The sequence below is a fragment of the Loxodonta africana genome, chromosome 3, assembly GCF_030014295.1.
Source record: "Loxodonta africana isolate mLoxAfr1 chromosome 3, mLoxAfr1.hap2, whole genome shotgun sequence".
In the NCBI taxonomy this organism is placed as follows: domain Eukaryota; kingdom Metazoa; phylum Chordata; class Mammalia; order Proboscidea; family Elephantidae; genus Loxodonta; species Loxodonta africana.
In genome coordinates, this window is record NC_087344.1 from 1478822 (window position 1) to 1504018 (window position 25197).

The following is a 25197-nucleotide window of genomic DNA, read 5'->3' on the forward strand; positions in this document are numbered from 1 at the left end:
CCCTTTAGCCCTATTACACTCCAGGACCTGGGCCAGACCACTCCACTACCAGGCCCCCATAGCTGGGGTTGGGGTCACTCGGGTCCCCCAACTCCCCCCAAATCAGAGACAGGCTCCCATCTCCCTCCCGCTATTGTGGTCAGCATAGATACCCCTCTGGACTCCTGGGGTTGGGGTCACTCAGGTCCACCGCCTCCCCCCAAATCAGAGACAGGCTCCCACCTCCCTCCTGCTATTGTTGTCAGCATAGACTCCCCTCCAGGCCTCAGCTGGGGCACTCTGGAAGACACCTAGAAACCATCTAGTGCACCCCCCCACATCAGAGGAAACTGAGGCATAGAAAGGGCCCTACAGGGGCCAACCAGGTTGTAATTCAGAAAATCAAATCTCCAGAGATCATGGTAAAGATACAAGGGTGGGGGGGACTGCTCCAATGGTTTGCATGGGGGGCTGATGCCCTGATCTGGTCCTTTCCTCCTCCCACTGGAGCCCATAGCCCTCAATTCTCCCCGCTGAGATAAGGAACGGGGATTCAGAGGCAGGCCTTGCTAGCTCTTCACCTCCTTCACCTCCTAGAAGCAGGCCAGGGTTATCCTCTGGGGCAGAGGTAGAGGGGAAGGAGGAAGGGGGCGGGCCTGGATTTCCATACCCACCTGAGGTCTGGCCTGGTCTCTCCGGCCCCCCCCCCTTGCTTCTTACCCCACTGGAGGGATCTCATCACGGGGGAGGTCTCTCTGGCTGTGGGAGGCCCCCATTTATCCCTGTTCCCAGGGGTCCCTGAGGCTCCCCTGTCCAGATGTTGCAGAAGAAGAGAGCCTTCACACACACCCCCAAAGGAAAGTGAGTACCATGAGGAGTTGGCAGCTGGGCCCTTGGAGTGAAGGGGGAAGAGGTGTGTTCTCAGCTGGCCTGGGCTGCAGGGGCCACCGCTCTATAGGGTCACCCCCAGGCTCCTTCTTCTTGGGATTCTTGGATTGGGGGAGGGCCATTGGCACAACTAAGACCAGGTGCTCCATTGTATAGCTGGACAAACTGAGGCCCAAGTGCCCACAGTGTTGGCAGCATATTCAGACACCTGCGGAGAGTATAGGCAGGGACCCAGCCTGAGGACCTAGCCTTCCTGCCTTCCCGCACCCCCCCCCCCGCGGAGGTCATATGGGAGCTGTGACTCCCTGCGTGTGCCTTTGAGGGGGGCTGAACTTGCGAAGGACCCACTTCCTGGGGGAGCTTTGACTAGCTAGGGTGTGTTGTGCAACAACGTGGATAACAGGTCCCCTCTCAGCCACACTTCCATGCCGTCCCCGGAGACAGGACTCAAGCAGAAAAGTCCCATTTGTGATCCTCTCGGGAGAGGGACCGGGAGAGACGGGGTCAGCGACTCAGTCTGTCCTGGGCCCCTCCTTGTCCTCTCCTAGCCTGCGCCCCGAGCCGGCTGCGCTCGCGGGGTCCGGGGCGGGAGCGGCGAGCGCCGGCGGGAGGCGGTGGCGAGGGGAGCGGTGGGCGGGGGCGCTGACGTCAGGCCGGGCCCGGGCGCAGGCGGCCGCTTCCCCGCCACATCCTGGTGGCCGCGCTCGCAGCAGGGCAGCCGGGCAGCCTTGAGCGCAGCCCCCGCGGAGCAGCGGGGCCATGCGGCGGCCTTGAGGCGCACGGGCGGCAGAGCCGGCGAGCATGGAGCTAAGCCTGGAGGGCCTGGGGGGCCTGCATGGCGTGGCCCACGCGCAGGCGGGAGAGCTGCTGAGCCCGGGCCACGCGCGCTCGGCGGCGGCTCAGCACCGCGGCCTGGTAGCGCCCGGGCGCCCAGGCCTGGTGGCGGGCATGGCCAGCCTGCTGGACGGCGGTGGCGGCGGGGGCGCCGGGGGCGCGGGCAGCGCGGGCAGCGCGGGCGGTGGCGCCGACTTCCGCGGGGAGCTGACAGGCCCGCTGCACCCGGCCATGGGCATGGCCTGCGAGGCGCCCGGCCTGGGCGGCACCTACACGACGCTTACGCCTCTGCAGCACCTGCCTCCGCTCGCGGCCGTGGCCGACAAGTTCCACCAGCACGCGGCGGCCGCAGCCGTGGCCGGGGCGCACGGCGGCCACCCGCACGCGCACCCGCACCCCGCGGCCGCGCCTCCCCCGCCCCCCCCGCCGCAGCGCCTGGCGGCCAGCGTGAGCGGCAGCTTCACCCTCATGCGGGACGAGCGGGCTGCGCTCGCCTCGGTGGGCCATCTCTACGGGCCCTACAGCAAGGAGCTACCGGCCATGGGGTCGCCGTTGTCGCCGCTGCCCAACGCGCTGCCGCCAGCTCTGCACGGCGCCCCGCAGCCGCCGCCGCCGCCTCCCCCGCCGCTGGCCGCCTACGGCGCACCGGGCCACCTGGCCGGGGACAAGCTGCTGCCACCCGCCGCCTTCGAGCCGCATGCTGCGCTGCTGGGGCGCGCCGAGGACGCGCTGGCCCGCGGGCTACCCGGAGGCGGCGGCGGCGGCGGGGGCGCGGGCGGCGGAGGCGCCGCGGGGCTGCTGGCGCCGCTGGGCGGGCTAGCGGCGGCCGGGGCACACGGGCCGCACGCGGGAGGCGGCGGCGGCGGCGGTGGGCCCGGCGCGGGTGGCAGCGGCGGCCCGGGCTCAGCGGCCGAGGAGATCAACACCAAGGAGGTGGCGCAGCGCATCACCGCTGAGCTGAAGCGCTACAGCATCCCACAGGCCATCTTCGCGCAGCGCATCCTCTGCCGATCGCAGGGCACGCTCTCCGACCTGCTGCGCAACCCCAAACCCTGGAGCAAGCTCAAGTCGGGCCGCGAGACCTTCCGCAGGATGTGGAAGTGGCTGCAGGAGCCGGAGTTCCAGCGCATGTCGGCGCTGCGCCTCGCAGGTAGGAGCGCGCCGCGCACCGCCTGCCCAGTCAGCCTGCTCTCCATGCCTCGGCAGTGCGCCCCGCCGGCCCGGCACCCCTCAGAGGGCAGAGCGTAGTCAGCGCCCCTCCACTGTCTGTACCGTCGCTAAAGGGGACTGGGGACTGCGCCGTCTTCCCCCCGGAGCCGTTACCGCTACCCCTCCGGGAACGGGAGGAGGGTCCCCGGCCCCCTTAGACTGCTGGACCGCGCCCCAAACAACCCCCGCGGTAGCTCATTGTGTGTGTGTGTGTGCGCGCACGCGGGAGCGTTGTGGAGCCGGGTTTGCTGTGTCCCCGAATGCGCCGCTACTGTCAGCTTGGGGTGCCACACCCCTACTCTCTCAGGAGAGGGGCCGCTGCGCCCCCAGCCCGCCCTGAGAGAGCCTCCAGTGCGCCGCGGAGACCCAGATCGGGCCTGTGCTCAGCCCCCTGTCCAGCGCGCGCTTCTTTGTAGCTCAGCCCCAGCGATCGATAGCCGCCTCCACCGGCGCTCCGGCCGCTGGCAAAGGTCATCCGAGAACTGGCGGGGGAGGGGCGGCCCGGGGGACCCTCGCCTGTATGGCTCGAAGGCCTTCACACCCGGTCCGGCCACCCCGCCGGCATGTTGGCTCCGAGTTCGGGGCGGGGTGGGCGCGCGGCTCGCTGGCTGGCCTTTTCTGTTTTGTCTTTTTCTCATCTCTGCCTCTCTCTGTCCGCTCAAACTGCTATTGATTTTTTTTTCACCCTGTTTCTCTTCATTCTATCTCTTTCTCTCTGTCGCTCTCTTTTTCTGTCTCTCTGTCTCTATCGCTCACACAGACACTAGGCCAGCGGCCCCCTGGGGACCCCACTCTTTCCTCTCTCTCAGCTGACAACAGCGGGGGCTACACCTGCCCCCAACGCCGGGGCTAGCCAGGTCCCCCATCTTCTGAGTATGTGTGGGGGTGTGGGAGAGTTCCCCCAGCGGCCTGGGCACGGTGAGGGGGTCTTTCCCTGGCCGTGCTGTGGAGGGGGCTGGCACCCCGCCTGCCGGATCGATCGATACTTCTCCGCGGCGCACAGGGGCAAGCGCGGCCAGGCGGCTGGGGCTCTACTGAGGCGCCCATCTAACAGGGACAGGGGAGGGGGTTGGCTGCACCCCTAGCCTGCCCAGCCATGTAGGGGGCACGGAAGAAACGGTGCCAGGGGATCGGGAGGGGTTCCATGTTCCTTCCTCCACGGAGGAACCACCCCCTTCCTGAGCGCCAGGCCGACTGAAAGGCCTCTGAGAGCTCATAGCTTCCCGGGCCTCAGTTTCCCCCTTCTGCAGAGCAAGGTGACTGGATGGAGTTCTTATGGATTTCTTCAGGTCTCCACTTCGGGTAGCAGGAAATAAATTTTTTGTCCTATGTGGCAGGTGAGGAAGTGCACAGGGAAGTCATGGTGCCATATTAGAAATGGCTTAGTGAACCTGCCTGGGTGATTCCATATGGGAGAAACCCACCTGGTCCTGCTTTCCAGCACACATGTAATGGCACACTTGTGCTCACATGGACACTCAGTGCTATGGATCCACGGCCACCACTTGCAATTTGCAATGTGGTGACATCAAGTGACAAAAGCATACCCAGATACTTGGGCTCAAGGGGCATACTTCACATACTTAGTGGTTCCTTAGAAATAAATGATCCCTCAAGGCAGCAACATGTGGCATCTTTAAATATCATCATACCCACACCTTCCCCTCCTCCTCAGTGCTTGGGTTTCGGGGGACTGTGTCCAGCCTATGTGTGCCCCAAATAACGCATGCACAGCCACGTTTCTGCTCTCACCTTGTGCAACTAACACGACCCATTAGTGGTATTTGAATCACATGTTTTGGGATGCATGGGCCACAGAACAACAAACCGCAGGTGAAAAACCCCATGGAGGTGCCCGCTGCGGGGTGAGGAGCCCCTCTGGGCTTCAAGACCCGCCCAGCCTTGGCACCCCTTGCTCAAGGCCTATGTTCTCTTGGCCCGCACAGTGCCCAATCAGGTTCGTCCTGGTCTTAGAGTTACCCTTCCCACCGCCAGGATAATTACAGAAGAGGACACTGAGGCCGCTGCTGTCCGTGAGCGGCCACTCCCTGACTTCTTCCGCTGTGGGCGAGCAGTTTCCCCTCTCTGAGCCTCGGTTTCCCCTTTGGGAAATGGGAGTTCCACGCCTCATGGGAACGTGGGAAGAAATGGAGTAGGGCGCGCCAGTCCCGGCCTGGGCACAGGAGCCTTGGTGACAATGAACCTGGCCCCCGGCCTGTCCGGCGCTCCTCCGGACACAGACCTGGCTTGGTTCGCGCGCCTGGGCTCGCACCCGCCGGACTTCTGGCGAGCTCTGGGCAGTGTCTACACCACCCAGCTTGGCCTGGGCTGTCGGAGATGGCCGACTGAGGGCCGTGGGTAATTACGCGCGGGCTCAGGCCTTTAGTTCCGGTCCCTGCGCAAATGAAAAGCAGTTAAGTGGCGGCAAATCGCCGCGCTTGCTGGGAGGCGGCGGGGCACGTTCCCACTCCCAAACGTCTCACAGCACAGCGGCAGCCCGAGCCTCTCAAGGGGCACTGACATGTCCACGCTCATCAAGAGAAACCTCCCCTCTGCACAATTCAATTCCCTTGGCAGAGAAGGATTCCCCTGTCCCCGTCCCGGCCGGCGACACCACCAGGCCTTTCCGCGACCTCCTCGCGCCGGCGCGAGTCCAGCCCCACGCGCTCGTCCACCTTAGGCCGCGCCACTCGGTTCGAAGCTGCTCCCGCGAGCCCTGCCCGGTCAGAATGTCCCGCCCCTGGTGAAAAAGACAAGGAGGAGAGAGAGAGGCAGAGAGGAGAAAGAGGCCGAGAGAGGAAGGAATGAAGGAAGGGAGGGAGGAAACAAAAGAGACAGACAGAAGGAAGACAGGGAAAGAACAACAGGAAGAAAACTAAGACAAAGAAGTGGAGAGAGAGAGGAAGAAAGGCCAAAACAGAGAACCCGAGAAAAAGAAAGACCAAAAAAGAGGTAGAGAGACCAGAGCAAGAGGGAGAGACAGAAAGAGGGGAGCCGAGAGCTGGGGGTGGAGGTCCCCAGCCCCCCAGCCCTACCAGAACAGAGTCCTCCTCCGGTCCCAGTCCCGGGAGGAGGGGACGGGAAAAGGGTGGTTTCTTTGTTCGTTCGAAGCACGCGAGTAATCCGAACAAGGTAGACCTCAGGGTCCCGGGTCTCACCACCCGTTTGCGCGCCTCGGTTTACCCATCTGTAAAATGTGGGGGGTGGGACCAGGGTCCTAGGACTGACATATGAGATTCTGGGTCTTGCTAGTCCGGCGAGGGCCCGTCCGGCATCCCCCACCCCACCCTCACGGGGCAGGGACCCACCTCCCCTCCATCCCAAGGTCCTCTAAGTCCCCTGGCTTCTAGCCGCCTCCTCCTCCGCCTCCTCCTCGAAGCCCTCCCGGCTCAGGCTCCAACAGTAATTATGGGAGAGGGGCTGGGGGAGGGGCTGCGAGCTCCTGGCGGGGGCGGGGCGGTCGATGCTTTCGAATTACCCTCTCTAATTCATCAACTCCGCCGGGTCGATAGCTTCGGCTGTCTTCGAATATTGTTTAAATTGCAACTCTGGTGCAAAAGTATTTTTTGTAATTGATCAGAAAAATATATAAATGCATATATATGAAATAAAATACAAGACGGCTGTGGAAAGAAAAGGCCCCATCAGGAACCCAGAATCCCTGAAGAGTGGTGGAAACTTGTGGGGGAAACTGAGGCAGAGAGGGACTCCTGCTTCCACTCAGAGCTGATAAGATACTTTGTCCCTAAATGACCCAAATTGGCCCCTGGACAAAAAACAGAAAGGCAGAAAAGAGGGAGGGAGGGAAGGAAAGAAAAAAAAAAAAAAAAGAATGAAAAGGCTCCAATTCTTTTCTGGCACTGTTTTACTGATGTGGGAGGAGCAGTAATGGCAAACTCGGGTTGGCAGGGACAGGCAGGCAGTCTCCCAGGGGCTGAGGGTCTTCATGGGGTGGGGAAGGAATGGAACAAGGGGTTAGACAACCCTCCCAGGCTAATACAGGCCGGCAGGCCCCCTCCTCCCCCCCATCACCTCTGTTCTCGGCAAGAGCTTCATGGGGGAACCCAATTCCTGACTCCTACCTGGAGGGGTGACCATCTGGCCATGAACACTCTGGACCCTCTTCTGTAGAGACTCCTCACCTCCCACCACCTTCCACAAACACCCCTAGAATAGACCCGCAGCCTCCCCAGGCAGCTGGGAGAATGGCTGTCGGGGGTTCAGAGACCCAGGTCCCATCTGGGTCCCATCCTCGGCTGATCCTGGGCAAGGGCCTGAGCCTTAGTTTCCTCATCTGAGAAACGGAGAGAATTCAGTGCTGCCGTCAGGTGTTTGTTAAGACTATTCTTATCAAGGACCCCTGGTGGTGCAGTGGTTAAGAGCTCAGCTGCTAACCAAAAGCTCGGTAGTTTGAACCCACCAGCTGCTCCATGGAAATCCTATGGGGCAGTTCTACTTTCTTATAGGGTCACTAGGAATTGGAATCAACTCAATGGCAATGGATTTTTTGTTTTTATTCTTATCAATCCCTCCCCCAGCAAGAGTCTCCAGTGGAGTCACAGACCCCGAGGCCACGTGGCTCCATCATAGGCTCCAAACGCACACCTAGCTTCAGGGGGGTGGCCTCGAGTCACCTCAGCCCATGGGTTGAATGGAGAGTGAGCAGGAGGTGCCCAAGGGGCCTGGGGTCTTCAGGGCTCACCAGAGGGACTGAGGCCACACGGTGATGCTCAGGGTGGGAGAGGGGGAGGCTGTCGTGTGCTGTGTGTTGCCAGACCCATGGCTGGCTCTTCAGGGATCCCCAAAATCAGCCACCCACTTCCAGACCTCAAGACTCCAGGTTGGGGCTGCCTGAGGGCCAGCCCAGGATTGGTGAACCCAATTCCCCTAGAAGAGGACAGGTTCCAAGATGGCGAGGGGGGAAGGCTGGGCTTCCTGACACCTTCCTTCCTCCCCACTTTCTGCTCACTCACCACAGGTGAGATACAGAGTCACCTGGAATGACCTTTTAAGTTGGGTTCATTATTGCCTCCACTTTACAGACAGGCTAACTGAAGCTGTGAGAAGGGAAGGCCACACCCCCAGTCCAAGGCGACCTGGGCTCTCACTGGAGGGAGGATGATCTCAGCTACCAGCTTCCCCTCTGTGAGCCAGGATGGAGGACATTCCAGGAGGTGGCACTCAAACCTTCCCTTCCTTGAAGTCACCCCACCAGGGCTGGAGGGCCAGCAGCACCCCCAGCCTCGGGGCTCACTAATCTCCTTCTGTCATTATATCAGAGCCTGAGAGACAGGACAGTCACCCCCGTGTCAGAGATAAGCATGTTGATGAATCGGCGGGGGTGGGGGGGGCCTCTTGCAGGACAGTGGGCTGCATTTGGTTTGTCCCCTTGAGCCTAAACTCCCAAAACTAACCAAGTCTTGGCCGTTTTCCTCCTTAAGTCTCCAATTCTTCCCCTTCGCCCCATATCAACCACCACACTCTAGTCTGAGCTAACACCGCCCCCATCTCTGGTCCCTGGGCTTGCACTCCCTGCCCTGCTGCTACCCTCTTCTCTGTGCCCGAGGTGGGGAGGGCTTGTTTAGGGCACAGCAGAGCTGCTCACTTACCTGCTAGCCCTCTGCCGGAAAGATCAACGCCGCCACCCCCCTACCTCCACCCACCCCTCCAACCCCCATTCCCCCACCCCTCACCTCCTCACCCCCCCACCCCATCTTCAAAGTCTTGACTCTCATCCTGGGTGGAGGCTGGGAGGTGGAGAGCCCACAGCGGCTCTAAGGGCTCTAAGGAGGAGGCCAGGCCCCTGCGGACTGTCTTTGTACGCAGCCAGCAAGCAGCCCGGCTTAACCAGGAAAGCTCTAACTGGTTTGCATCTAGTTTTTAATTAAATATGGACCCTGATCAATACAGAAAGGCAGCGGCAGAGGGGGAAGGGAGACACTGGGCCATGAGCCAGGGGAGGCCTGGAAGATCCAAGTGACCTTGGCCTCAGTTTCCCCCTCTGCCCAATCCGAGTAGTTGTGTGGCTGAGGGTGAGGAAAGGGGGCCCACCTCCCAGTGGAGGCTGGGTAGGTGGGCAGATGTGGGAGATTGTGGGGGAACCGCTCAGGCCTACCGAGCCACACACAAAGCCACAAATTCTCAGCAGACAAACGGGGACCTGAAGGTATGTCCACGATTGCCACAGGCTGCCAAGAGAAAGGTGCATAGGACGAAAGTGTAGATGCCCAAGGAGACACAGTGTAGATGCCACTGAGAAATTACTGTAGACGCTCACAGGGACACAGTGTAGATGTCCACAGGGACACAGCATAGATGCTACAGGGACACAGTATAGATGATCACTGGGACAGTGTAGATATCCATGGGGACGCAGTATAGATGTCCACGGGAACACAGTGTAGATGTCCATGGGGACACAGTATAGATGATCGCAGGGACACAGTGTGGATGTCCATGGGGACACAGTGTGGATGTCCACAGGGACACAGTGTAGATGTCCATGGGGACACAGTAGAGATGATCGCAGGGACACAGTGTGGATGTCCACGGGGACACAGTGTAGATGCTCACAGGGACACAATGTGGATGTCCACGGGGACACAGTGTAGATGCTATGGGGACACAGTGTAGATGATCATGGGGACACAGTGTGGATGTCCACGGGGACACAGTGTAGATGTCCATAGGGACACAGTGTGGATGTCCACGGGGACACAGTGTAGATGCTCACAGGGACACAATGTGGATGTCCATGGGGACACAGTGTGGATCTCCACAGGGACACAGTGTGGATGTCCACGGGACACAGTGTAGATGTCCACGAGGACACAGAGTAGATGTCCATGGGGACACAGTGTAGATGTCCATGGGGACACAGTGTAGATGTCTGTGGGGACACTGTTTAGACGCTCACGGGGACACAGCGTAAATGATCACAGGGACACAGTGTAGATGATGATGGGGACACAGTGTAGATGTCCACAGGGACACAGTGTAGATGTTCACAGGACACAGCATAAATGATCACAGGGACACAGTATGATGATGATGGCGACACAGTGTAGATGTCCATGGGGACACAGTGTGGATGTCCATGGGGACACAGTATAGATGCCCATGGGGACACAGTGTGGATGATGATGGGGACACAGTGTAGATGTCCACGGGGACACAGTGTAGATGTCCACAGGGACACAATGTAGATGATGATGGAGACACAGTGTGGATGTCCATGGGAACACAGTGTGGATGTCCATGGCAACACAGTGTAAATGTCCACGGGAAGACAGTGTAGATGTCCATGGAGACACACTGTAGACAACCCTGGGGACACAGTGTAGAGATCCACGGGGACACAGTGCAAATGGCCACATCCACTCTGGGAAACACCCGTGTGCAATCACCGGGCTCAGGACTGCCCATCTGCCCCCAACCTGAGTCTGTCCTATGCCTGTCCGCACAGGAAATGGGGGCATGAGTAAGACCCCTACTCCTTAGTGGAGTCTGCTCAGAGTGACTGGGGCAGGGCAATAGGGGATGTTGGGCGTGGGGACATCAGGGATCTGTGTGTTTCCAAGCACCTTTGCTCACCCAGGGACTCAATGGAGTTGGTATGTCTGTGGCTGAGGCTCCCTTACCCAGGGAATGCCCTTAAGCAGTGTGAAGAAAGCTGTGGAGTACAGCAGGGCCCCATTGCTCTGTAAGTCTGCCCTCTGCAGCCACGGGGGAGCAAGCCCTTAAATCAAAAAGCTCCCAGTGCCCGCCCACCCTCTGCAGCCTGGCGAGACGTGGGCGCACTTGGCTTCTGCACTGCACATCCATAGCCATGCGGCTTCTGAGCTTCAGGCCCCTGAGCCACAGCTGGGGAGGTTGCAATGTCCTCTCCGAATCCCACCTCTGGAGCCCAGCAGGCTGGGAAGACGCCACCCACTACCATGAGTCAGAGCTGAAGAGCTATTGTCCCTTGCTCCCATTGTGCAGGTGGGAAAACTGAGTCCCAGAGACAGGAGTGACTGCAGGTCGCTCACTTTTGGGCTCACATCACTTCGCACCGAGCACTCCAGGGCAGCTGCGGTCTTTGGCCCGCTTGGGCTCTCTGGGCTGTGCGCTGAGGGGGGTGTAGTGGTTGCAGCGGGTGGAGGAGGGCGAGCGTCTCCGCATCCTTCTGGGGCAGATTGCGGGGGCACTAGGGGAAAGATGGGCAGGACCAGGAGTCTGCCTGGGCGGGCGGCTCAGACCTGAGGGATCCATGCTAAGTGACCTGGACAAGTCACTTCCCCCTCCGCGCCTGCATTTCCACAAATGGAGATGTGAATCCCCAGTCCAACGTGAGTGGGAAACAGATAAAGAGGGAGCTTCTACCCCCAGTATGTATGAGTGCTGTAAACCCGCTTCTCTCTTCCTCCACCTTCCTTCTGGTGTGTTTCTCCCCAGTTCTTAAATAATTATATATTGTATATCTATATATATTTTAGAGATATATATTTAAGTAGCTGACACATTTACTCAGTTCCAAACTCAAATGAAGTGAGCGGCACCATCCTGTCCCTTCCTTTCAGCAAATCCGCTTCTACGTCTCTTCCGGAGAAAGCTACTCTTAATCGAGGAAATCTGGGTGCAAATCCTTTTTATTTTCCTTTAAAAAAGCACACAAACAAGAGCCCAGGCTCCCAGGGCTGTATGGACAACACTAGGTGGAAACTATATTCCACCGCAGCCAAGAGGGCACTTCCTGCTGCCCTTTCCCGGGCTGCGGAGTGTTCTTCAGTCGTCGGCTAGTTCACCCATTATTTCCCCACCCACGGACATTGGAGTCAGCCCCGGATCCAGCCGCAGGGAGCAAGTCGGGAGGGGAGGGTCGTTTTGTGCCTCTGGAAGTTTACCTGAGGAGCCCTCAAGGCTCAGCAATTAAGTGTTAGGCTGCTCACCGAAAGACGGGCAGTTCAAACCCACCAGCCCCTCTGCAGGAGAAAGATGTGGCAGTCTCCTTCCGGAAAGTGTACAGCCTTGGAAACCCCATGGGGCAGTTCTACGCTGTCCTATAGGATCACTGTGAGTTGGGATTGACGAGGAGGCAGTCAGATTGGATTTTGGTTTGGGCTCTAAGTGTAAGGAGCCCTGGTGGCACACTAGTTACGAGCTCAGCTGCTACCCAAAAGGTCAGTGGTTGGAACCCACCAGCCGCTGAGTGGGAGAAAGATGTGGCGGTCTGCTTCCGGAAAGATTGCAGCCTTGGAAACTGTGGGGCAGTTCTCCTCTGTCCTGTCACTGTGGGTCGGAATCAGCTCGGCGGCAATGAGATTTTTTGTGAGTTTATCTGTGGATTAATTTCCCAATCATTGAAAGGCCAAGCTAAAGCCAACCCCTTTTTCCGGGCTGCCCCGCCCCACTTTTTCTTATCATGGGTTCCTTTCCTGTCGTCATTATCAAATCCATTTTCAACCGTGGCTGCTGCAGCCAGCTCTTTAACTTTGTTTTTTTAATAAAAGCTCTATGTATGTGTGTGTGTGTGTGCACGCACGTGTGTCCCTATATGCCTGTGTGTGCAAGTGCGTGTTTGCTATTTGGTTTGTCTCTGAGGGTGCCCAAATGGGGGTCTCTGCAGCGGAATGTCCCGGCCCTCCCCCCACCCAGCCATAGCACCTCCAGATGGAGTGAGCCAGGGTCCACGTGGGAACACTCTTTCTATGATAAGTGTTTGAAAGGCTCAGAACTAATTTGAAAATGCGACCATTAAAATCCCATCAGGGAAGGCCACGGAGAGGAGGGAGAGAGGGAAGAGGGAGGTGGGGACCTCACCCCAAAGCTGGACTGAGGCCAAGGTGGGTAAGAGGCCAGGAGGCAGGTGTAGGGGGAGGCAGGGGGAGAGGGAGAAGGGCAGAGAGTGGAGAGGCAGGGGGATGAGGGACAGAGGGGGTGGATGAGGCCTCCAGGTCCTCCGCTTGGGGTGTGGTACCTGGCTCAGGCCTCTCTTCTCTGGAAACGACTCCACACCCCCCACCACGAGCCCCCTTTCCCAGGTCCCCCAGATGGCCAGAGTGTGGGTAAAAAGGACTGACTGTGTGCTTTAGGCCCCTTGGGGTGACTCACCAAGTGGCTTTGGTCAGCCACTGTCTCCAGCCTGAGGAGGCCAATGGGGATACCCAGCCCCGAGGGTGGGGCACCAGCGTTCCCCACTTCTGGGACTGGGCAGCTGGCGGCGGGAGGGACACGTTGCCAAGGAAACCGGAGCTCGGCTGGCCATTGAACTGTTCCCTCTGAGAAAAGCAGCTGGAGCAGTGAGGAACCAGCACAGGAGGGAGAGTGAGGGGCAGCACCTGCCCACTCCTGCTCCTACACCGTGCCCAGGTGGACAGACCCACGGGGGCAGGCATTCGGGGCTCATGGGCTTATGGACGTAACCGACTGACAGGCTGGAGACAGAAGGGCAGAGGATGGTCACCCAGGGCAACGCTTTTCTGCATCCTGGGGTCATTTCTTAGTCCACCTCTGAGCAGGGTCTAGCTGTTGTCCTTCCCTATCCAACCAGCCCCTGGAGGCCTCACCCCCCGTGCACCCCAGCCATCTCCACGGTCGTCTGAGTCTCACTGGCTGGCCGGACACCCAGGCTCCATCTCCAGCTCAGCCCTGAAGCCCAGATGTGACCCCTCTGGAGGCCTCACAGACCCAGCTGAGCTCACACCTTCTCCCTACCCACTGAAGCTGGGTGTGACAACATGTGAGGTGTGTGTAAGGACCACGGTGTGAGGGTGGGTGACACCCCAGCAGACAGCCTGCTGCTTCTGGGCCTGCCAGGTACAGGTGTGTGCCCATCTCGACACCCAGATGCCCTGGTCCCCAAGTAACCCGTGGGCACCCTCAATTACACTGGAAGCTACATGTGCCCAAGCCTCTGGACAGAAGATGAAGGAGGATGGGAGCAGGGAGGGAGAGAAGGAGGAGGAGAAGCGAGGAGGAGGGGAAGGGGTGTCTCTCAGCAGGTAGCTGGTCAGAGGGCCAAGGGGGTTAACAGATGAGACCCCAGCTCCAGCTGCAGCCACAGTTCTCTCTCATCTGCTGAGGGTGATTGATCTGGGGCCCTATGGGCCCCCTTGCAAGCTGTGGGTGGGTGTTCCCTGCTGGGGGTGTCCTGGAGCCCACTTCAGGTCAGCGGCTGCCTGGGTCTCCCTCAGAGAGGCCTTCAAGTCTGGGATGAGTCCCCTCAGTGGCCCACCACCTGTCAAGACGATAACCCAGGGGTGTTAGTTGTGTGAGGTGCATCCAAGCCTGCAGGGTCAGGGATGGACCAGAGAGAGGGACCGTGGCTGGGGAGAGGGGGTCCCAGAGGAGAGAGCTAGGGCTCTGCTGGGGTGGCAGTTTTTCCTGGGAGCGGGGCCATTGCTGCTGGGCCTTAGGGATGTGTAGGAGTTCTCTGGCTGGGCCAGTTCAGCTTCTTACACCTGAAGTCATTTCTCCATCTCTCCCCTCACTGATGGCTTAAGGGCCTGCCCTCCAAAGAGGAGCAACTTCATGGCCATGCCCCAAGTTGGGCCTAGAGCCTGGATCTTCCCAAGGCCCTCCAGACGGAAGTTCAGGAGACTCATCCCACCTCCCCATCGAATTCAGCTTTTCTGGCTAACCCTTCCCATAGCCCGGCGAGGCAGGGACCAGGATTGAATCCATTTTACAGTTCAGCAAGCTGAGGCTCAGAGTGACCAACACCAGGCAGCCGGACTGCCAGCCCTGTGTGGGCCTGACTGCTTGGGCATCTGCTGATCCCAGCAACGTTCTAGAAAGAGGTGGGAAGCAGGAGGGATGTTAGTGCTGCCCGGGCTTTCCTCCAGGGCTGAGGGTTCCCCTCAACTCACCTTCCCCCTACCCTCCGGACCAAAGAGGCCCCGCCCCCTTCTTAGCGCACTGGGTTGGGGAGGTGGCGGCTGCCCTCTGCCGGTCACAGTAGGAACTCCGGGCCGGCCACCCGGCCGGTGCGGGGCTGGGAGACAGGAACGCCACCCTCCGGGGGCGCTTCCCTGGGGATTTCTTCCGCCCGTCGGCGATTCAGTGCACAAAAATTAAAATGACCGACTTAGGTAGTCCTGGAGATTGCGAGGCAGGCCGGGGCGCTGCCACCCTGGGCTGGGAGGCCAGACATTACAGAAAGTTCCACCATTAGCGCTTTTACTGGGCTCAGAATTGGGGACGGGTTCTCAGTCTCACTTCTAGATCTTCTTTAGCCTCCTCCTTAGGCCCCTGGGATCCCAAGAACCAGCTGCAGACCCCCCTTTATCCCTGGATTGCAAAAAGACTGTAACAGTGGGGAAGCAGGATGGGGTGTGGGCACCCCGGATTAATTTGTTCTTAGAATCAGATTCTCAGGCCTCAGGGCCGGGGCGGGGGGCAGCCCAAGAAACGGTGGGCACCTCATAGCACCCAAACCTTCACTCACCAGGGCCCCTGGAGAGAGCGGATTGGTCGATGTGAGTGCTGTGGGAAAAAAAAAATTTTTTTTTTAAGAGATCCTTTTAGAGAAGGGTGGAGAGGAGGCATTGTGGCTTAAAACTGGGGGTGGGGGTTCAGGCCGGGTCTCAGGGAGAAGGAGATATTGGAGTAAAAACTGGAAGGAGCGAGGAGGGAGCCATGAAGCACCTTCGGGGAAGAGCAGCCCAGGCAGCGGGAACAGCCGGTGCAAAGGCCCTGAGGTTGGCTGGGACCTGGGAGGAGAGCAGTGTGGCTGGAGGGGAGTGAGTGAGGGGGTGTGGAGGGGAGAGAGAACAGAGAGGTGCCCTGTAGCAGGCAGGTGGGGAGGGGCCAATCCTCAGCATTTCCTCTGAGTAATATGGGGGCCATAGAGGGCTGGGGCAGCTGATGGGCACTGAAGATTGTTTGAAGGAAGTGTGGTTTATGCCCCAATTTTTCAGATGGGGTGGCTGAAACCTGAAAGGGGTGGCTCACCCAGGGTCCCAGACCAAGTCTAATGTCCCTCAACAATCCCAGCAGCCAACCCAGCTGCTTCTGCTCTGGCTCCCATGGCAACCACGGTCGGTGAGGAGGGTCTGTGTTTGGGGCCATTCCCCAACCCCGCCGCAGGCTGGGAGGGCCTGGTCATGGCGCCCAGCATTGAGCCCCTCTGGGCCACAGCATCACCTGTGAGGTGGACCCCACAATGGGGGCCAGTGATGTAGATGAAGACAAAGGAGGAGGCGATGGTGGCAGTGTTGATGAGAATGATCGAGGTGGAGGTGAAAACAGAGAAAGCAAGGATTGTGCAATGAGATGGGAAGGTGATGGTGGTGATGTAGGGGAGGCGAGGGTGGTGGAGGGGATAAAAGTGTAGCTGATGTTGAGGGTATGGGGATGGTTCTGGGACCAGAAGTGAAAGTGGAGGAGGTAATGAGAATGGAGGTAGTGTTGATGTGATGGAAGCAGGGGTGATGGAAGTGATAGTGGTAAAGATGGTGGTGGGGGTGGAGGAGGTGATGAGGTAGAAGTGATACTGATGGTGGAGGTGGAGATGATGGAGGAAACGGTGGAGGAGGTGATATGGTAGAAATGATATTGATGGTGAAGTCAGAGAAGGTGGAGGTGATACTGAGGGTGGAAGTGATGGAGGTGGAGGAAGTGATAAGTTGGAGTGATACTGAGGGTGGAGGCAAAGGTGGATGGAGGTGGAGGTGATGGTGAAGGCGGAGGTAATGATTATGGCAGAGGTGACAGTGGAGGCAGAGGGCAGTGGAGGAGGTGGTGGAGGTGGAGGTGATGGTGGAGAGAGAGGTGATGTTGGGCGAGGTGATGGAGGTGGAGGTGATGTTGCAGAAGGTGGTGATGGAGGTGGAGGTGATGGTGGAGAGAGAGGTGATGTTGGGCGAGGTGATGGAGGTGGAGGCGATGTTGCAGAAGGTGGTGATGGAGGTGGAGGTGATGGTGGAGAGAGAGGTGATGTTGGGCGAGGTGATGGAGGTGGAGGCGATGTTGCAGAAGGTGGTGATGGAGGTGGAGGTGATGGTGGAGAGAGAGGTGATGTTGGGCGAGGTGATGGAGGTGGAGGCGATGTTGCAGAAGGTGGTGATGGAGGTGGAGGTGATGGTGGAGAGAGAGGTGATGTTGGGCGAGGTGATGGAGGTGGAGGCGATGTTGCAGAAGGTGGTGATGGAGGTGGAGGTGATGGTAGAGGCAGAGGTAATGATGGACAAGGTGATCGTGGAGGAAGTGATGAAGTGGAGGTGATGGTGAAGGAGAGGTGATAGTGGAGAAAAAGATTGTGGAGGAAGTGATGAAGGTGGAGGTAGCGGTGCAGGCAAAAGTGATTGTGGAGAAAGGATAGAGGTGGAGGTGATGGTGGAGGAGGTGATGGAGGTGGAGCTGACAGTGGAAGCAGAGGTGGTGGTAGAGGCAGAGGTGATTGTAGAGGAAATGATACTGGTAGTGGAGGTGGAGGTGATGGTGGAGGTGGAGGAAGTGATGGAGGTGAAGGCGAAGGTGGTAGAACTGATGCGCGTGGTGGAGGTGGAGGCGACAGTGTCAGGGTGGGTGGAAGTCACGTGGAAGAAGTGTCAGTAGCTTGGCATTGTGCTTGGTTCTGTGGTTGGTGAGGCAGGTAGGTCCAGGGCTTCTCCACCCAGGTCCCCGCTGCTCCGCAGTTCCACACCCTGGTTGGTCCCTTTTCTCTGAGCCTCAGTTTGCACTTCTGTAAAAGGGGCCCATATCCACTGCCTCCCCCTCCCAGGGCTGCCCAGATTTGAGGAAGATTTGTGGTTCCCCGCACAGAGCCAGCATAGGGACCCTCAGCGTTTCGGACTGGGAATCCTGGGTGACGGGAGGGTGCTGATGGCGGTGCACAGACAGCGGAACTGAGCAGCGTCCCCCCAGCACCCCCTCCCTGCAGGCAGGACCTCCAGGCCAGTGGGGGGAGGGCAGCGGTGACAAAAGCTGCTCGCGGTAAACAGCTCCAACTGGAGCCAGATCGATCGAGGCTGTGAGGAGCTGTAATTAGATTGGATGCCGGCAAGGGGCGAGGGGGCGGGCGAGCGGAGCCTCTTTTTGCTGCGATCGACAAAAAGCGAAGTTTTTTCACGACTCTGGCTCTCCAGCCCTTCCCCCAGCTGCTGCCTCTGGGGCCCCCATTAGTGAAGAGGAGGCGGAGCTGGGAAGAGGGATAGGGTGGGAGCAGTGTCCCATCTCACCTCCCTTCCCATCTGGGCAAATCAGCCCTGTGTCCTGCCAGGACTGACAGGGAGACCCTGGGGCTGTGCCTTCCGTTCTCTAAGCAGATAAGAAAACCCTTGTCTTATGGAATTATTATAAGGATTCAAAGGATGTGTGTAGTAAGGCTCTTGGGAGCTCCAGGTGGCACAAATGTTAAGTGCTCAACTACTAGCAGAAAGGTCGGTGGTTCAAATCCACCCAGAGACACCTCAAAGGCCTGGCGATCTGCTTCTGAAAGGTTACAGGCTTGAAAACCCTCTGGGGCAGGTCTACTCTGCACACACGGGGTTGCCATGGTAGGAATTGACTCAGTGGCAGCTAACAAGGCTCTCAGCATATGAATCTCGCGAGCTTTCTGAAGGACTTTTGTATCTCTGTCCCTACGGTGAATGTATGACGGATTAGTGAGCAAATTACTGAGAGAATGAATGAATGAGTGAGTAAGTGAATTGGCAGTTATGACAGATGGTCAAGACATGACTGCTGAAATTTGAAGGCCTGGGGCTGGGTTTTGACTCTGCCTTTAGATGCGCTCCCTGAAACTCAGCTTTCCCTTTTGGAAGAACGGAAGGACGGGGGACCAAAACCCCCAAGACCCTCACAGGAGGCCAGATCCCAGTGTGGGGGGTGGGGAAGTGAAAGCAGCTTCTTGCTGTTCCTTCCAGGGTTGTTTCGCCTTATTCTCCTTCTATGAAGGTGCACTTTATTTATGAACATGTACGGAGTTGCAAATGGAACCTTGTGCTGCAATGGTTGAGCACTCAGCTGCTAACAGAAAGGTCGGTGGTTTGAGCCCACTCAGTGGCTGTGCAGGAGAGGACAGCCTAGGAAGCCCTTTGGGGTAGTTCTACTCTGTCACACGGGGTCCTTATGAGTTGGAATTGACTCAACAACACCCAACAACAACCTGCGTTGCAAAACACATATTTGGAACTGAACCACTCTACGATTTCCTTAGGGAATCTTTCCTAGGCATCCAAAATCTATTTCAACTTGGAGAGATCCAGTTTCCACACAGATTTGTCGTCAGATACCGTCGAGTCAGCTCCAACCCATAGCGGCCTTATGTATAACAGAACAAACGGTTGCCCCGTCCTGAGCCATCCTCACAATAGTTGCTTATTGGGCCCATTGGTGCAGCCACTGTGTCAATCCATCTCATTGAGGGTCTTCGTCTTTTCGATGACCTTCTACCTTACCAAGTATGATGTCTTTCTCCAGGGACTGATCCCTCCTGATAACATGTCCGAAGTAAGTCTCCCCATCCTCGTTTCTAAGGAGCACTCTGCTTGTACTTCCTCTGGGACAGATTTGTTCATTCTTCTGGCGGTCCTGGCAGTCCGTGGTATATTCAATATTCTTCATCAACACCACAGTTCGAACCTAGTTCCTGAATATTACATATTCTTTCCACTTCTGTGTTTCCTGTGTCCTCTTTCCCAGCTTGAGGCCAGTGTTTCTTTATGCAGATAAAGTACAAAATGTGCTCGTCTCTCCTCTTCCGAACGAAAGGCCACCTAACACACTGCCATCCTTGCATTTTGCCTCACCATCTCTCCATGTCTAGACCCACACCCTCCCCCTCTGTCAGCTTCTCGATGTAATTACAAATGCAATCTTTTGCCTAAATCAATATCGAGTATTAATATTACCGTGTGCAGTGAACTGCACCCACTGTGGAGCCGCAGAGTACTAGGACTGTATTCCATCTCCGCACCACTTAGTTCTCTTTCCTGGGATATTTGCCTACCTTTATCTCCTTGGCCTTACATTGAATTATTTTATCCCAGTTATTACATATATTTAGGAGCCCTGGTGGCTCAATGGTTAAGCACTCTGCTGCTAAGTGAAAGGCAGCAGTTCAAACAGACCAGCAGCTCTGGCTCCGTGTGAGAAAAGACCCGGTGATCTGCTCCTGTAAAGATTACAGCCTTAGAACTCTATGGGGGCAGTTCTACTCTGTCCTGTTGGGTCGCTAGGAGTTGGAATGGTGTCATCGAGTCAGCTCTGGCCCATGGTAACCTCATGTATAACAGGAGGACACAAAGCCTGGGCCTGCACCATCCTCACAATCGTTGCTGTGTTTAAGCCCATTGTTGCAATCACTGTGTCAATCCATCTCATCGAGGGTCTTCCTCTTTTTCACTGACCCTCTACTTTACCAAGCATGATGTCCTTCTCCAGGGACTGGTCCCTCCTGATAACATGTCCACAGTACATGAGATGAAGTCTCGCCATCCTGGCTTCTAAGGAGCACTCTGGTTGTACTTTTTCCAAGACAGATTTGTTTGTTCTTCTGGCAGTCCATGGGACACTCCATATTTTTTTGCCAACACCACAATTCAAGGGACTCAATCCTTTTTCAGTCTTCCTTATTCATCGTCCAGCTTTCGCATGCATATGAGGAGATTAAAAACACCACAGCTTAGGTCAGGCTCACCTTAGTCCTCAAAGTGACATCTTTGCTTTTTAACACTTTAAAGAGGTCTTTTGCAGCAGATTTGCTCAATGCAATATGTCATTTGATTTCTTGACTACTGCTTCCGTGAAAGTTGATTGTAGACCCAAGTAAAATGAAATCCTTGACAACTTCAATCTTTTCTCCATTTATCACGATGTTGCCCATTGGTCCAGTTGTGAGGATTTTTGTTCTCTTTATGTTGAGGTGTAATCCATACTGAAGGCTGTGGTCTCCGATCTTCATCAGTAAGTGCTTCAAGTCCTCTTCACTTTCAGCTAGCAAGGCTGTGTCATCTGCATAACGCAGGTTGTTAATAAATCTTCCTCCAATCCTGATGCCCTGTTCTTCTTCATATACTCCAGCTTCTCGTATTATTTGCTCAGCATACAGAGTGAATAAGTATGGTGAAAGGATACAACCCTGATGCACAACTTTCCTGATTTTAAACCAAACAACATTACATATATTTAAATTCTAAGAGCACTTTCTTATTCTTTAATTGTCCTTTTTTCGCAACATCCTGTTCTTGTTTCATGAATACAGTATTCTTTTATTATCTCTCTGAGTATATTAATTATCATTTTTAAGGTTATTTTTGGGCTTCCTATTTTGTCTGTTTCCCTCAAGTGCATCTACCCCATCCTCCTCCTTTGTTCTCTCTCTGTTTCATGTTAGAGGCTTCTCCTAAAATGTCTGATGACTGTTACTCTTATTTAAGTATAAACCCTGAAACAGCCAATTAGGATCTCCTGGTGTTCCTGGTCTGAGGAGGTAGCAGGGCAGTTGTCAGCTCGCACAAGAGATGAGTGAATCTGTTGTCCCTGAGAAATGAGTCAAAGCGCAGGGAACATTTGGTTATCTTTTGTGGATGTGTATGGACATTGATCTGCTATGCTATCTGGCCTAGAATGTTCCTAAAGCAAAATAAGCAAGCTGGGTGTGCAGACCCAGCAGACTTCCAGGGCAGCACAGAGGAGAGGCTGGCAACCTGGGCTGGCTAGTACACCCCGCACCACTGGCTACTGCTGGGGTGACTGGGCAGCTAGGGCAGTAGGATTTGTAGGAGGCAGGAAACTCCACCGCCCGCCACCCCTGACTGCTGTGTGGAAGAGAAATCGAGAATCCACTGGCCGAGGTAGCCCACCCTGGCCATTGAGCTCATCTTTTCTACCCACTGCCCCCACTGCATGGAGGGGAGAGATCTGCTGGGAGCTGGGGCAGGGTCCTGGGCTTCAGCCCTGCTCCATCACCCTGAGCTGCTGCAGTGTTCCTTACTGCAAGCATCTGAGTGGCCCATTCCCCTCGGGAAGGGAGACAGTCTCCACACCCTCGGCTTTTTTTCCAAGGCCTCCTTTCTTGGGTCCTTGCAGCTGCAGAGGGTCCCCTAAGTGCTGGGAGTAGGCCAAGTCTGGGTCTCAGCTTTCAGATGGGAAGGGCCATGCCAGGGTGGGGGGCTCCAATGTCAGCCCTATAAAGGCCATCAGGCCTCAGAGGACAGCCCAGAGAAGAGGCATGAACTGTCACAGCCACTCAGAGCCACGGTTTCCCCATTATCCCAGAAGAGGTTGCTGGAGTTTGTGCGGTACCCCCAAGAGGTTATTCAGGAACGCTTCTTCACCCTGCGTGTATATGAGCCAATATCTCACACGCAGCGTTCCCATAGGAGCCCTAGTGGCACAACAGTAAAGAACTAGACTGCTAACTAAAAGTTGGCCGCTCAAACCCATCTGGCTGCTCTGCCGGAGAGAGACCTGGAGACCTGCTCCCTGTAAAGGTTACAGCCTCGGAAGCCCCATGGCGCAGTTCTACTCTGTCACATGGGGTCACTATGAGCTGAAAATCAACTCAACGGCACCCAACAACGACAGAGTTTCCATGTCACCCCAATATTCCCCAGGTTTGGGCTGCAGAAAGCAGGGAGAAGGCCACTATTAGCCGTTTGTACTCCTCGGGGATATGGAGCATTCTGGTAGGGGAGACAAGGGCTTTGGGAACATGAGGCTGGGGAGGGGCTAGCCTGGGAAGGGTGCTGTGGGCAGAGAAGGGGATTGGAGAGGGTGGTGACCTGGCCTGTGGAGGTGTGCTCACACTGTGTCCCCTTCTCTGTCCCCCCCCACCCAATCTGTCTCCCCTGCTCTGCCCACCTACCCACCCCTGTCTGCCCTTCCTCTTCCACCCTTTTGTTCTCCATGCCATCCTTTCTATTGATATTTCTGTTTTCCTATCTCTGTGACCCTGTGCTTCTCTCTCTCTTTGCGTCTCTTTGTCCCTCTGTTGTGTCTCTCTCTGTCGCTTTGTGTTTCCCTGGATTTCTCCCTCTGCTTTGGGCTGCGTCCCCCTGTGCCCTGTTGTCTGTCTGCCTTGCTCTCCGTCTTCTGGCTATGCACCCTGCCTGTCTTTCCCCGCTCGCCCGTGCGACGCCGCTCGCCCGCAGCCTGCAAGCGCAAGGAGCAGGAGCAGCAGAAGGAGCGCGCGCTGCAGCCCAAGAAGCAGCGCCTAGTGTTCACCGACCTGCAGCGGCGCACACTGATCGCCATCTTCAAGGAGAACAAGCGGCCGTCCAAAGAGATGCAGGTCACCATCTCGCAGCAGCTCGGGCTGGAGCTCAACACCGTCAGCAACTTCTTCATGAACGCGCGGCGCCGCTGCATGAACCGCTGGGCCGAGGAGCCCGGCGCCGCCCCCGGGGGCCCAGCCGGGGCCACTGCCACCTTCTCCAAGGCCTAAGGTGCCCCAGCCTGGCGTCCCGCGCCCTCCCTTCCTCTCGGGGCGCTGCCCTCCCACTTCTCCCCGCCCCCACCGTGCCGGCCCCGGAGACACGCCCCCCGGGGGCGCCTGGAGGAGGCAGCCCGAGCCCCCCACACCCAGGGAGGGGACGTGGCACACCCCCCAGCCCAAGTGCACAAAAAGGGCCTCCCTCCTTCCCAACCCCCTCCAGGCCAAAGGAAGCCCTCCAACCCCCCCCCAGAGGGGAGGGGGCTGACAGAAAGGAATTCCCCAGCCCCCTCTCAATTCAGGACGCCAGGGGGCCCCCGAGAAAAACCAGGGCTCACTGTGTTGTCCCCTAAAGCGGGTCTAGAAGCACATACTAGAAATATAAACCGGGTATTTAAAAAGAGGAATTTTAAGAATAACCCCTCCCTCGCCAGGCTCCTACCCCCACAGAGTGAGGCTGGAAGGGCCTTCCTTCCCACCTGGCCTCCATGGAGGAGGTGCTCTGTGGCCCCCCTCGGCCCCTCCCCCAGAACTAAGCCCCTCCCAAAGTCGCCAAAACCTACGTCAAGATGGATCCTTATAAGCCCCCACCCAGGCCACAAGCCGACACCCCAGTCGGCGGGCAGAACTGCCCCCCAGCCAAGAACTGAGCTGCCCCTCCTAGCGGCCAGGATTCCTTGTGCCAAGAATTGCCTGCCTTAAAGTCTGGGGAGGGTGCCTGCCTCGGCAACCGCCCAGCACCTACAGGCGAGCACTCTTTCCTACCCCCATCCTAGACTGGAGGGAATGGCGAGCTCAAACATGCGGGTAAATTCCAGACGCCTCCCTTTCCCCCTCTCCCGACCATCCCTCTGTTTAGTTCACTTTACTTTTAGGCACCTTGATGAATGACACACAGGGAAAGACACAACCCAGGAAACAGAAGAAAACATCCAGATTCCACGGAGTCGGGAACCCAGAGACAGCACCGGAGCCGCCCATCGGGTTTCTACCTTTTTGGGACCCTCTGGAACTCCCCACCCCACCTCCCAGCCCTTGTGGAGAGGCTGAACTGGGCCTCATGGGGGCGACCAGGGTGAACCTCGTGTTTGTTATATCTCTCTCCAAAGAGAGAAAGAAGATGCCGAAGAAGGTGGAATCTGCTTGCTCCATTTTTGCCAAAAAAAAAAAAAAAAAAAATTACAAGGGGGAAGGGTCAGATGTAAAGATGAACCCCCCCCCTCCCGCTGGTCTCTCCTCTGGGTGACCTCCATGGCTGGTAGGCAGCTGGATCCCAAGAGCCCGCCTCCCCCTCCCCCGGGGTTCAAGATGTGGAGGCTAGAAGGACCCCCCCTTAACCCATCTACTGCCTCCCAGGGAGAGGGCCATGCCACCCTCTCCCCTTGAGAATGCAAAAGACATTTCCGGTGAAATGCCCCTCCCCCTCCCCCCAGGTAAAGGCTACCTCACTCAAACGTTCAAGTCTGTGATTGGAAAAATCACACCTGATACCAAAGATTTCCCCCAAGGACTTGTGCTGGATGCTAGAATTCCCCCACCTCCGGACCAAGTGTCTGTAAGCCCTCCTCCCTACCGGTGAGAGAGAGGAGAGTAAGAGAGAGCGTGCGAAAGTGATGAGAGAGAGAAAGAAAGAATAGTGAGATCGATGAGTGCCTTTTTCTTGAACCAAAGATGTGTGTGGAGTGTTCTCTTGTCCTTATCGACTCACTATTCCTCCAGTGTTTTAAGCAACTGGATCTGAGTGTTGTTTCTAGAACCTTTGGGTATTGGGGCAGAATCCTAAAAGTAAAAAGAATCCCGTTCCTGATCATCAAACCTCTCCCTCCAACACACACACCCCCATACACTACACACACACACACACTATACACGCATTATACTGTACACACACACACACTCTGACTCCTGTTCCTTTTCAGGGTGTCCCT

At 57.0% G+C, this 25197-nt stretch overlaps 1 protein-coding gene across 1 annotated transcript; it reads left to right on the plus strand.

The window, feature by feature from the left end:
* Positions 1 to 1668: 1668 nt before the first annotated feature.
* Positions 1669 to 23281, plus strand: ONECUT3 (one cut homeobox 3). Its single transcript, XM_064283092.1, has 2 exons — positions 1669 to 2851; positions 22989 to 23281. The coding sequence occupies exons 1-2, from the start codon at positions 1669 to 1671 to the stop codon at positions 23279 to 23281; spliced, it is 1476 nt and encodes a 491-aa protein (XP_064139162.1).
* Positions 23282 to 25197: the final 1916 nt, after the last annotated feature.

Coding starts and splice junctions, on each gene's coding strand:
- ONECUT3 (XM_064283092.1), top strand. CDS start 1,669: ATGGAGCTAAGCCTGGAGGGCCTGGGGGGCCTGCATGGCGTGGCCCAC. Junction 2,852..22,988: donor GTCGGCGCTGCGCCTCGCAG/GTAGGAGCGCGC, acceptor GCTCGCCCGCAG/CCTGCAAGCGCAAGGAGCAG.